At 40.1% G+C, this 14,389-nt stretch overlaps 1 protein-coding gene across 2 annotated transcripts in view; it reads right to left on the bottom strand.

Annotated features, from left to right (window-relative positions):
• The window catches only part of LOC126262679 (WW domain-containing oxidoreductase), a 196,519-nt gene that overhangs the window by 147,123 nt on the left and 35,007 nt on the right, over positions 1 to 14,389 (bottom strand). For both annotated transcript variants that reach the window (XM_049959455.1, XM_049959454.1), the window contains one exon: positions 10,350 to 10,586. In XM_049959455.1, the coding sequence (XP_049815412.1) occupies positions 10,350 to 10,586 (237 nt within the window). The remainder of the gene's footprint in view (positions 1 to 10,349; positions 10,587 to 14,389) is intronic.

Below are 14,389 nucleotides of genomic sequence, written 5' to 3'. Positions count from 1 at the left end.
TTTGCTTTTGTTGATGTTCATCTTATATCCTCCTTTCAAGACACCATCCATTCCGTTCAAATGCTCTTCCAAGTCCTTTGCTGTCTCTGACAGAATTACAATGTCATCGGCGAACCTCAAAGTTTTTATTTAATTTATTTAATGTCATTACCTAAGCACAATTCAGCAACCTGAAGGTGTTCAAAGAATTAAACCATCATAACACAATATATGTGTAATCATACAGCTGAGGTAGTTTTTATTAATCATTAACAGCTTGATAGTCACCTATTTAATGATCTAGTGTTTCCACCAGCGTCACCTGCAGTGCTTTGGAGAATACCTTGTAAGTTTGGGGTACAACAGAAATGTCATGGTAATTGTTGACGTCAGTTTGCTTCAACATAGTCAAACAATGTTAGCTAATTAAAATGTTTCTTAGCTTTCTCAAGTTCACAGTTTACTTGTTTTGTGTTTTTTCTCTCTCATCTGTTACTTCTACATCAAGCTATATTTTCATAATTCCTTAGAATTGACTTTTGTTACATCACAGCATGTGAAGAGCCCTTTCTTATCATCATGGATAACTGCCTAACATTTTGGGCCTAAAAATATAGTCTTCCACTGCTAGGACAGGAATATTTCATCTTCCTTTCGCACAGGCTGACCACATGTATGGTGAATTTTTAGTACATAGTACCAGAAACTGATATGAAATGAGCTGATCTGAAATTCTGTGTTTGTGTGGCATTTGACCTGGTGCCGTAAGAGTTATTACTTTTTTTGTTTGGTCAATGATACGGTAGCAGTGAACTCAAACAGAACTGATTTTTGCACATGCACAATTTTTTAAACAGACTGGGAGATGGGTGGTAGCCAGTCTGCAACAGAGTGAAAACTAGGTTCTCTAGTAACGGATGGCCATAAGCATCCTACATTTCACAAAGTCTGTATTAGGTATTATACTGTTCATATATAGGACATGCCAAAGTGAAAACATAATATTCACAAGACTGGTAACAAAGCTTGGTACACACTGTTAAACACCAAAAAAAGCTAGCAATTGTAATCAGAGTTCCCATCATTTGTTGAAAGAGAGGGAAGTGATGCAACAGTACCAAAAATAGAGACTAAACAGAAAAATTCAGGACCTCAGATAACTAGGCAATAGGGCAGAATGAGCAGAAGATGCAAGTACCTTGCCTTCACTTCAAATAATTATCTTAACAGTTACAATCTCAAATGGTTTCCCACGTCTCATCAGCCAGTCTCACTATGACTTAATTCTCTTGAAAAGCATGGAGATCATCTGTTGTCACTAAATATTTTCACATTGTAACTACATTCAATTCCAAACCAGAACGCAAGGTCATCACTGAAATACAACACTTAACATGGAAACCACATTATTACTGTAGTTCATTCACGGCAGGACCCCAGCATAGTTGGCCATTCCATTTATTCACATCTGCATCCTGTGGGTTGTCAGCTCTTGGCCTGCAGGCATTCCTTCTTCAAAGACTGTGATGTGCCTTGCTAGCACATCACTTTTTTGGATTTGGTGCTGATAATGTATATTCTGTTAACAGGCATAATGCCTGCAGACATTACCAGGAATGATTATCATCGCTCGTAGGCAGTGCCTGCAGCAACAACACAGGTGCTGCTGCAGTGAACTAGCTTCCATCCGTGGGTCAAAAGGTTATCAAGGGCCTGCTGCTATTACTCCGCTGCAGTGTACTGAAGCCTCGGTGCAACCACCAGCAGCAGCTGTAGTCACAGCCGTGCTTCAGGCCACTTGTGCTGATCACCAACAGCCTCCCGTGTATTGGGACTCAAGCGAATCTGCAGCACACAGCATCACTCCACTGTGCCAGCCAGCAGCCATCTTCCTGGGGACTTGGTGCTACTGTGTAGTTGTCCTATGGCAATTACCGTACTTACTCGAATCTAAGCCGCACCAGAAAAATGAGACTCGAAATCAAGGAAAACAAAAATTCCCAAATCTAAGCCGAACCTGAAATTTAAGAGTCGAAATTCAAGGGGTGAGAAAAGTTTTAGGCTGCACCTGCAAATCGAAACAAAGTTGGTCCATTGTAATATGAGATACAATTTAGGTCAAATGAATGACGATACAGCTACAGAAGTTTAGTTCGAGTCGTAAGCTTAGCAGTTAAGCTTTACCAAGTAGCCACTGCTATGCGTCAGGCGCTCCGACCGTATTTATACAGGTACCCTTCCTTTTTCATGTGCTTCGTCTGGTTTGAATTGATTGCTTATTTTCTTTGAAGTGATAAGTGCCGTTATCTTTGTTATGGGTGTTTACGTCACTCTAAGCTGAAAATGCATTATTGTACTGTGTCATGCATTGTTTGTCGCATTCTGATGATGAGTGTTTATGACCTGCCGCCGCTCGCGGCATGGCTTGCTTTTGCGCACCCTGCCGCTGCTTATAATAAAAAAAAAAAAAAAAAAAAAAAAAAAAAAAAAAAAAAAAAAAAAAAAGAGGAATCGTCTCGTTAGCGAAACAATGGCAAGAGACTGCTATTTCTTGTTACTTTCACTGCTCCTTTCTTTGATAATGATAAAAAAGAACCAAATAACAGACTGCATATGATAGATGATGTTCTGAACAAGAGTTTAGCGAAAATTTTTCTCCATTTGAAAATCTTTGCAGATGCCTCTTTAGTACATTACATTCTGCACAGAAATTAGAGTCATCCTAGATTTAAAAATCTAGTCAGTTGCCGTGCTTCGTTTCTGACTGTATCACTACTGAGCATAAGAATAATACGAATATAAACATGACATGATATGTATATTCTTCTGCGTTTGCTGTTGTCTCACTCTAGTTTCGTAGTTTATTAGTCAGACAGGATTTAAATGAGACAGCAGCAAACACGAAAGAATACATGGCAAAATGTTTATATTCGTATTATTCTTGTGGTGAAGAGAATACTGCATGTGATTCACAATTCATAAAATTTCTTACTAGCAACCATCTCTTCTGACAGCTAGGAAAAAATTCAGAACGTAGAGTTGGCCATATTGATAAACATCCCAAACAGTCTTGCCAGTCAGATTTTTGTACTACATTGAAATGCTGCTACATTCAAAGATGAACAATACGGAATTTGTATTAACTTCGTTGGATAATGTATGAAAATGCAGTGGTCGAAACTCGGGGTGGAGAAAAAAGCTCGTCTTCCACCTTTTCTTTAAATTTATTTACTGACGCAGAGGTTTTGGCACCAGTATTTATCTTTGTGCCTGAAAGCATGCCTGTGTAGCGCTACATTAGACGGCAGAAGTAACTTATGGAGGCACCTATCAACATTTTAAGATTTTCCGCTTACTTTGCACTCAATTCTACGCCACAGGCGGTTATTTGGATTACAAAAACCGGAAAAAAAGTGCGGCTTAGATTTGAGTAAATATGGTACTGAACACACGTTTCTTTGGACTGCGAGTTACTTATGTCTCACCAAGGGCAATCATTTCTGTTATGTCTGCCTTATGAGAGATTTTGCTTTTCTGTGATGATGCTACAATAACTGCATACTGTCGGACTACTGGCGAATCCTCCTACTTTGTTGTACTGTTCACTATCATCATATCGGGCTGCATCAGAGATTTGGATACACTATGCTATTTGGATTTCCCTGTTGTATTCTGTGCCATCTTATGCTTGGCTCAGTATACAAGTTAACTGTTCAGCCTTCTTTTCTATTGTGTGCTGCACTACAATTAATGATGAGGATTATTGGTTTTGCATTGTTTTCTGCAGTCCGATTTAGTGCTTCTCAGAGTCACCTATCTTTCCGCATTTCAGACTCTGGTCATCATAACTGACAACTGTGGACTGAGCTTACATGAGCACCAGCTACAGAACCTTGAACTTTGCATGTGCTCTTCACTCACACTGTGACAATTTTTGTGCAGTTTTCAGAACTGTGAGCCTTTCTTGTGTACCTATAACTGTTAATTCTTTGACAGGTCAGTACCTGGACTGTGAACTTTTCTGTGATCTGTGGACCTTGGTCCTCTGTGCTTTGAATAGCAAACAGCGCTTGTTATTTCTTCCTTTCAGTCACCGTGGACAAACCATCTTTGGCAGCCATTCTGCAGCAGCTGATGAAGGGAAAGTCAACTCTTGGCTGGGGAACTGATTCCAAAACAGGCAGCCAATCCTTTGGCAAGGCCCACTGCCATTCTTCCGTTTGAGCAGCTTAGTGTTCTGGCTGTTGCCCCTTCCCCATTATGAATGCCACAACTTCTGATGCTTCAGGTTCACAAAGACACTTTGGAGCCAGGGTCTGCCATCCTTGATCAGCTTTTGTGGTATCCGTCATTAACAAGGGCTGTCACAAAAAAGTTCTTCTTCACATCTGGTCTGGCACTTTGGTTTATTGCCTTCTTCTGTCCCTTAATCCTGGAGTTCACCATTTTTCCTCTCCTACACTAAATTTCGGGAACAGTTCGTGGCTCATTATGCTGCCCCCACTCTCTCTCATGCTTCTGCATCCCCTTCCTCTTCCAATGCATCTTCTCTGTCCTCTCTGGGCTCCCAAGCACCTTTGTTACAGGCTCCATTGCCTGTTGCCATTGGCTCTTTCACGGCCGGCTCTGCTACTACCCAAGTGTCATGTCAGACTCCTGGCACCTCTGGCGAGTTTCGATGAGTCCTGCACTGCCAACATGGCCCTCTCTCCAGTCAACATGCATGGCCTCCAGCACCGCTGCCCCAACACAGCCTGTCCTTCCGTACACGTTTTCCTTCTTCCGACTTCCATTTCTCCTTCTGTTCTGTCCTTGTTTTCGGATTCTTGCTTCCTTGTCCCCTTTATTCCCTCAGTACCCACATGCCTCCACAATCCCAAGCGCACTTCCGCATGCCTCAAAACACTTTCGGGACCTGCTGCAGCCAAATGTGCCCTTCGTCATTTTCTCTTCCTGCTCCTCGCACTTTATGTTTTCCACACCTTTCTGCGTCCCTTCCTTGCTGCCTCTTGGCCTGTTCCTCATCCTGCTTCCATACCTGATTTTCTGTGCTTCCTTATACATTGCACAATCAGTATCTTCCTCCACTGCCTCTCCTGCCACGCACCCCCATGGCGGCCACTGCCGATTCCGCAAGGACAGCCCCTGTTGTGACTGGCTCTCCTGTCGTCGCTGGTCCAGACGATGCTGGCTCTGTCACTGCTGAAGCCAGCCCTGTAACCAATGACGTAGCCTCTCTCATTGCTGACACATTTGTGGCCGGCCTGGTCCTTCCTGCCACCACTGCACTCGGACCTGTAGCCCATCTCGAAGTCCCATCAGGCACTGATGTGTACTCCTGTGTGCAATTCCACATTTACCATGATACAGTCCCAAGCACACATGCAAATGGTGTTTTCATTGTTTTCCTCATGCTCCCACACTATGCCTCATATTCGGCTTTTCTTATTCTGCAGGTGGTGCTGTCCCCACAATTGCCCGGTTCTTCTGCCACAGCTGCCCTTGTGCTGCCTGTAACCTTCCTGGTAAGGCAGGTAGGGAAGGTGTGCAGTATATGCAGGGTTGGGCCCCTGCTTAGTCGGCCATTCTGTTTCCAGCATGTTGTCTATGCCCTCTAAGCTGCCTGCTCTTGACCTCCTCCTCCTCCTCCTCCTCCTTAGGACACTGTTATGTGCCTCAACATTACATTGTGTGTTTGGATTCGGTGCTAATTCCAAATATTCTCTTTACAGACGTAATGCTTGCAGGTACCACCGGGAACCACCATTATCGCCCACAGGCAGCGCGCGCAGCAGCAACAGAGGCTACTTTGTGTTCACAGGACATGTGGTCATCAAGAGCCCATGGATAGTCCTTCACTGCAGTGTACTTAGGCCACAGTGCAACTACCAGCAGCAGTTGTAGTTGAAGTTTCGCTCCAGGCCACTTGCGTCATTTGGCTATGGCATCCAATTTGTTGGAGCTCAACTAAATCTGCAATACTCCGCATTACTCCGCCATGCCACTCAGCAGTTACCAGCCTACTTCCGGGGACTAAAGTGTTACTGTGCAGTTTTGTTACAGTGATAACTGAACCAAAGTTTCTTAGGACTTAAGCTATATTTACATCTGGTCAAGGATATTCATTTCTGTTATGACTGTCTGTACAATAACTGTATACTGTCCGACAATTGCAAAATCCTCATTCTTCGTTGTGCTCTTCACTGTCATCACATTGGGCCACACCCTATGTTTGGATAAACTATGCTGTTTGGACTTCCCTGTTATTGTATTCTGTACCATCTTATGTTTAGCTTAATAAGCAAGTTAGCCATTCAACTGTTCAACCTTCCTTTATGTTGTGTTCTACAATAATGATGAACACCAGCATACATCCCGAACAGAACTGACTTCCTGGTCGGACAGTGCAGCTACTTGTAAAACACAGAATATTTCAGACTGCTGGTATTCATAAAAACATCTATAATTCCAGAAAACAGCAACATTATTAACACAAAACATTTCAAGAACCTTCCAGGAATGATAAATACTAAATTACAAATAATGGCTCATGGTCAGTTTTGAATGGCAACATGTAGCAGAGCAGCCAGTGACACTAATCACTACATCACACTACTGCACCACAGCTCACAGCAGACCCTTCCCTGAAAGTTAGCATACTCTTCTTCTCTCAGTGTTAGAAGGGCACGTCAAATGAAAAATATAAATTTCCAGTAAAAAAAGTGAAGCTGGCATCAGCACCCTGTAAGTTTGCAATCGTATTCTAGATAGTGTGCTCAATGTTTGTTAGGTGGCAGTGTTATCAAGCTGTGCAAACAGCAGCACAAGAACAGTAGGAACTTGCTTCAGGCGTAACAACATTTGATTCCTCATTTATAATTTATAAAATGATTTTAAATGAGGATGACACTATCTGTTGTTCTTCCCACATCCAACATCGGCAACCCATTTCCTTACTGCACAGATCATATCCTTGTTACGGCTCTCATTCTGATACTGGCTTTGTGCACTCTTCTCTACTGTGGTGGACTTTGGTTCATTGGTAGGATGCTGCGAAAATGCAATTAATTTACAAAGAAGATTGCTTGTAAAAAGCTGAATGCAAAACGAAAACTGTATGTCATCTCTCATTTAGAGAAATCACAATGGCATGATGCACTCTAGACGCTGCAACCAAGCCTCTAAACATCATTCCATGGATTTGAAGAAAGTTTTGGTATGTTTCTAGGATATGTTTCTTCTCATGATTTGCATGCTATCAACAAGGCATCAATAGAGACTGCTGTGGGGCTTTGGCAAGCTGGTTTCTGACCATCTTCCGGACATGCGAGATGAGAAGTCAGAGAAACATGTACGCCACAGAACAGTGGCACTAGCCATTATCTGAAGGAGGATTGCAATTCTTCATCACATGAGGCCTAGTATTATTTCACTGATGTATGTTACATCTATTCAATATGGCAGTCAATAATGCTGACTGCCGGTCATAGTCATAATGGTAGTGCTAACATTCAGCACAGTAATAGTGGCTTTCACATGCTCATTTCTTTACGAGATGCTTTTGGTCCTGAACAATGGAAGTGGATGCAATGGCATGTATAGCACCAGTCTAGTTCCTATACAAAAGCACCAAACCATCAATGAAGATTGGTTCACTTTTTTTTTGTAGTGGTCCAGCTTTGAGCCAACACTGGCCAAATCTGCACATTTCACTGCAACCATGGAGGCATGATGATAATCCTCCCATGGTGCCAAATTGTGAAGTACAGCAGACAATCATCACAGCCATCATAGTACAACAAATTTATTTCCTAGAGACCTATCTTTCTTGCCCGTTGAAACTTGCTCAGTTATTGCATCCTTTGACACTGCCTAGGCACCCAGGCACTTGCTATCACATTCCTACTCTGGTGGCTCTTCACAAACCAGACTCAGTGTTACTAATGGTTCTGATACACAGGAGAGAGAACTGCCTTGATATATATGTATATTATTTTCTTGCAGTCTTCATTAGTCACAATTGGTACAACATTCCATATAACCTTCAAGTTTGATTTTGTTTAGGCCATTATTTCTGAATTTTGTAATCTCCACAAATGTTGCGGAACATCTTACTGAAGTTTCATTTTTGTGGTAATTTTCCTAACAGTATTTCATCAATTTGTGTCTGCAGTTTTGTAGAAATATAATCACTTCACATAGCTGCCAAGAACTGCAAATCAGTATTCTGCAGAACTGTAAGACTTCCTTTCAAATGCATTTCAAACAAAGATGATCTTAATACATTCGAGACAGCACCTGGGTCTCATTTATGCACTGGCATAGCCAGTGCTTTAGTGAGACTGGTGCCATCTCAGAAAAAGTTAACATTTTAACAAACCAAGTCATTCACGAAAATGGATTCAACTTCATTATTACTGTGTCAGAATCACTAGAAAACACTGCCACTTTACACTTCTTTATAGGTCTGATGATGTCACTGTCACTCGAATTATACTCCGAACAATAAAAACATTCATTCACACCGTCATCCGGATCTTCAGTTCTCACTACAAATCATTGTCAAAAATAACTGAAAGTACTTCAGAATCATTAATTTCCATCTGTTTTCTGAATAGGGCAATTTCTAAAAGCAGGAGGAACTTCAAGATGGAAATAATAAATATTTGAAATTTCAAAGGATAACAACAATTCTTAATAAGCAAAAATTACATGAACTCAATCAAGTCTGATACGCTGACTGATGTATATACACTTAAATAAACAAAGTATTTAAAATTATATCAATGCAGATGGCATCTCCAGACAGCGTGCAGAAAACACAAGTTGTCTACAGATCCATAAATAATGCATGGTGTGTGAAACACACACAAATCAACACATACTGTAAAATTACAGAAAGTAGCTTTCAGGAGCAAAAATTCTAGTACAGTGGAGACTTGATTATCCGGACCTCAGTTGCACGGATTCACGATTATTCAGATAGTCAACCGTGAGCAATTACCTTCATAGTCTAGTCCATGCATGCATGAACATGTTAACTGTCATCACCCCATCTGCAGCCCACGCAATCTTTGCCCTGTGTGTTTAATTATTGTTTGAGTTAGACAGTTGCCAATTGCTACACCACTGCACCATGTCGCATCTTTGCTTTGAAGTGGAAGGGAGAACTATTATCCCTTAAAGACAAAGTAAACATAATTGATTCATTAAAAAAGGAGAACTGGTTTAAGTTAGCTGATAAGTATGGTGTAGATACTTCTATGATAAGCGATATTAAGAAGAATATTGATTCAGTTTTGAAGTACATCTGCAAACTTGATAGTGAAGACGGCAGTAAACATTGAAAAGTGATGAAGAAATGAAGATATGGAAAAGCTATGTATTGTTGGTTTTTACAAAAATGATCAACTAATCAATCAATATCTGGTTCTTTGCTCTGTGTAAGGCATTACGGTTAAATAGGTTACGCTGGTTCATTGAGGTGGCACTTACCTTGGAAGCTCCTTGTTCTTTGTGCTTGTAGTTAAAAATCATTCAGGTGAGAGAGGTGCATTACCTTCTGTCTGCTTGCTGTTCCATGTATTGTCTGTATGGCTGCTGTGTTTTCTTCTGTTGCTGCTTCTTCTTCTGCAGGATGATATCATGTACATACAAAATCTTTGGTGTGCTTGTTGTATGTTGCTTCTACTTCCTGGCAGCTATCAATAGGCGAGTTTATTTCTGGAACTTGCAAAAGTTGTGTTTCATTCGCCTTTGTCCTTTTTGGTTTAAACCACATCGTAACTTACATCAGACTTGCAACTTGACTGTTTGCTTCTGTCCTTTTCAGTTTAAACCACTTGGTTATTTGCATCTGACTGATCACTATATTGTCTGCAGCTTGCCTGAAACACGTCATTTGCATTTGTTTGCCACTTTTTCCATTTCCCACACTGTTCCTCAAAATATGAGTCGATATTTTGTCCACAAGTAACTCCTTTCTTGATGAATTTAAATGAATACTGTGGACTCTATGGAACATTCACTCCAAGCTGCTTATGTCTATAGTATCGACATTCTTGAAGCGGGTACATATTGCGGCAATACACTTATTTGCAATAATAATTTTGCACTTCACACATGAGCAGGATGCTAAATAATGATGATGCATGATATTCACAATGAGTACATTTGTATGGATTAAATTATTTAAACATTTCCTCAATTCTGTGCTGATGATTTCTTTGAAGCCAAAACCAATTTTCTGTTCAAATAAAATATAACTAACTAATATAATGAAGTCTATGATCTATTAACATACCTATGGCTTTGATTTTCTTTAGAGGTAGAAGTGGCCTTATTTCATGAATACAAATCTTCAATCTTACCTATTCCTGTGTTAGCACCCGTTATTACAGCAACTTTTCCTGTCAAATCTCTGCCATGTAAAATCTGTAAAGCAGTAGTTGAACCATCATATCGTTGACGAAAGTCATGTGGATGTTCCTTCTCTTCTGTAGCAAATGCCAGTCTTGGGTCAGTATATGTTGTACGACGATTTACATGATCAACATAAAATATTTTTCCGTCTTCAGACACACATTTTTCCCATCCAAATGGAAGATCTGCAATAAATTCATCTTAGTATCAGATACCCCAATAATAATTCAATGAAACTGATAAGTGGAAATTCTTAGTTAGGTCATATATACATTACCAGTAAACATTCTTTTTGCTAAGACCAGCTTTCACTAAATAGATATGTAAAACAAATGGTGAAAAAATAATAGAACACTAAAGATTTGTGTATAAATTGTAGATGTATTCCCTGTTCTTTTCTCCCACTCGTTATGTCTTTCATGCCCCACTACCCACCCCAACAGGGAACTCTACTTGTCCAAGTTGGGCCACTGTGTGTGTAGGGATAGGTTGGGAAGGAGGAGAGTGATAAACGGGAGCGGGGTCACACGTATTTGCTAGTTTTATAAAGGAGGACTGTGAAAGTTTAGGTTGCAGTTATCCTGTTATACAAGCTTTTTTGAGGCTCACGTGAAATGCGATCCACCCTCACATAGACATTTACTTTTATTTTATTGTGTTGTGGTTATGTACATCACATTTTATTCAAACTGACTTATCACACTGTAAGTAGTGAAGTGACTAAATATCCAACACTGTTTCCTACTTAGGCCCACTAGTATACACAATGATACAATATGGAGTAAAAAGTTTGTTTGGAAACATATCTGGAGCACCTGCCTTCTTGTACTTTATGAAATTCAAGGACAGCCTGTGCTTCACAATTTATCCAAGTCTGTGAGTACAGAAGCATTTAACTTTGTCACTTCTATGTTACTGAGGTGTTCCATCCCTTAGATAACAAGTGGCCTGTTGGTTACTAAATAAGTAACCGTTTCACTGTATCTAGCACCAGTGTGGTGATGAAAGTTGTAAACTTGTTGCACCATGAGTAGTTGCCTTTTGGCACAAGGAGGCAGCTAACCAGGGAAAGGATTAAGAGCTCAAACTGTAGCCATCAAGCACCAGCCTTTGCCATCCACAGTGTACAATGCTTAGTATTTGTAGAGTTACATCAATCATAAATAACAGAGACACAGCCAGGTGGGACAAATCAAATGTTTCATGCCACTGCAACATCTGGCACCTGCCTGCCTGCTAAGTTCTATGCTGATACATACAACGATGTTTAGTCACCTTCCTTTAAAAATCTTACAGATGTGACAAAATGAGTTTCTCACCAAATCTGTGACTCCGGAACTTTGTCAACATGTTTCTGCAGACAATGGTGTCCCTCAAGTGCAAGTATAATAACTTGTAAGATTTTAACAGTAAATTAGATTTGTGGACCATCTATTTTAGAATCTAAGTTGGAACTGGTCCTTTCTGACTAGTCCTCTGTTCTCTGAAGAGTCAACGATAACTGATGTGCTTAGTTAGCAGTTTGGAGGACATGGTGCAGAAATGGAAAATTACCCATATATAAAGATCAATATAGCAAGTTTTTTCTTGTGGGTATTGTGCTCCTTATTGAAACAACAAGCACATCTGCACTTAAAATATTCTCAGATGAAGAACACTTCTTATTTGGGAAAATTTGCATGAGTTGGATCTTCAGAGTTCATGACAGAAGAATAATCCAGCCAAGAAAGAGCACAGAAAGCTGGCACATATCCACACAAACTCTCATAAGCTTTGTCGCTGTTGTCAAAAAATTATGTGAGGTAACATTTGTGTAAGAAAGTTTCTCATATTAGTACCTTCAATACACTTAGGTTATCAAGAGTTGAATGAAACTTCCTGAATCCCAACACTTGAAGCAGTTGATGGCTCTCCTTGTCTCAAGAACACAGAATCAATAATAATACATCATCTTGTTCATAAGTTGTCTTCACACAGCTCAATACAATTTCCTACTGCAGAAAATTGGTGTTGAATGTCTTCTGAATGTACAATAACATATTTTAATGTACTAAAATTAATGGGGTCTTTCTCTTGCACTGTATCACCAGCCACAGACAAATGGAATTCTCGTTTCCACATGCAGAAAGGGCAATTGTGTGGTTCTTTATTGGTGGAAATGAATATATGGTTCATATAAATAAATGCAATTCAACCTATTCAAGACATCAACCACTCTGTAGCATCCTTGTGTTTTGGACAGGAAATATTATGTATTAAACAGTTGTTTCCATAGTTATAAAAGTGGTGATAAGAATGCATGAAATTTGCGGGTGAAAGTTGTTCTAGATAAATTCCTGTGTAGGTTGGGGCCACAAATACACTTACCATGTTGCCCTCTCATAAGACCTTTTAGTTTGCTTGTTTTCTTAAAATTTAATTAAGGAATTATTATTTTGTAATATATTTTGATATTTTGACACTTTGTATATTTGTGCACTGTAATGGGTTTATATTTATGGTGTTATGTGTGTTGTGTATAGCACATCTGAAGATGAGTGTGTTTACTTTTGCAATCAATCAAGTGAATTAAATAGCATATGTAAAACAGCACACCTGATTACCCAATACAGAATATTTATTAAATGATAAACATAACTTCAGCATACCTTAAACTAACAGAGATACTGTAATGAACTACACCAATGACAAATGACGCAGCAATAGCAACACCGCAAACAACAAGAATACCACATAGAGCTGTCCATTCTAGCAAGCAATTTGCAACTAGTGTAACAAGTTTAGCCACACTGCTCTTGTCTATGAAAGCAAAAGTCAAACCAAAGGCTCATCCTAAAGAGCAAGTTGATTCAATATCAATACTCAGACTCGCAGACACAATTTGAAATTTGTCTGGATCTGGGATCAGGAAAGTACATTTTGAACAAATACAAGAGCAGCTAGTACTTAACAAACATACATAAGTTAGGAGTTCCACAACTGTCTCTCACAAAACATGGTTTATTCTAAAGCTGTCCAACATACGGCCTGCAGGCCACAACCTGGCTCCCAGCCACAAAGAATATGGCCTGCCATAGCATGATGAAGTAGTTGTTTTTTCAGACACGGTAGGGAGGTCAGTTTTTTAAAATTAACTTGCATTGTTGATTGAGCATGGGCACAAAAAAACATGCATATGGGGTGAGGGGGTGGTTGCCTACTGTCCTCTTCCTTACTTGCTACCTACTGCACATTTCCCAACTAGTGACCCATTCATGTGCTATGTGGGCCACATGTGGAATGAGTGAAAGCGTCGTCGCCCGCCCTCACTTGCTTTCTTTGCTTCAGTTCAGTCAGTCGGTCAGTCAGTCAGATACACTCTATGCTGTTGTAGTGGCTGTGTGCTGCTTAATAGTCAGCTCCCAAGGAGATTAAAGGTACATAATAAATATATGTAATCTGTCACACACAAGCATGATTTTTCTGGCAATGTGTGGTCAGAAGTAGTGCCATAGGACCATAGAGCTGAGTTGCCTGGTTTCTGTGTGCATGTTTCTGGAATTGCTGTCAGCTGTTAAGATGATGCCTAATATGGCAGCCACGTTGGCGGTGATATTGCTTGTTCAGTGAACACGTGTGGTAACTATTGTTTTATTAGGCACTCTTTTGCATATGTTTGTCTCTGTCGCACATTTCATCGTGGCATCCATGATTTAGTATGAAACTGATGGCGGAAACATTGCCCGAAAACGATGCTCATGTACAAGCTCCAAAGCCTCTGAAACTGATAGTGCACTGTATCCTTGTGAACTGGTGTCAAACTATACATATATACATCCCTCTTTGATGTGAACAGGTTTAGGAAAGAAGAATTCAATTTATTGTAATTCAGGTTTCTTAGAGACTGACTTTGCCTCTCAACTGCTTGTTTACCTATATTTTATTCTGATTTTTGACTGACCAATGAGACTTATGAGAATGTTCATAATTTTGTTCCAGAAGACACATG

This window comes from Schistocerca nitens, chromosome 6 (assembly GCF_023898315.1).
Source record: "Schistocerca nitens isolate TAMUIC-IGC-003100 chromosome 6, iqSchNite1.1, whole genome shotgun sequence".
NCBI classification, from domain to species: Eukaryota; Metazoa; Arthropoda; class Insecta; order Orthoptera; family Acrididae; genus Schistocerca; species Schistocerca nitens.
The sequence above is the reverse complement of the archived record's forward strand: the minus strand, read 5'-3'. Positions and strand labels throughout refer to the sequence as shown.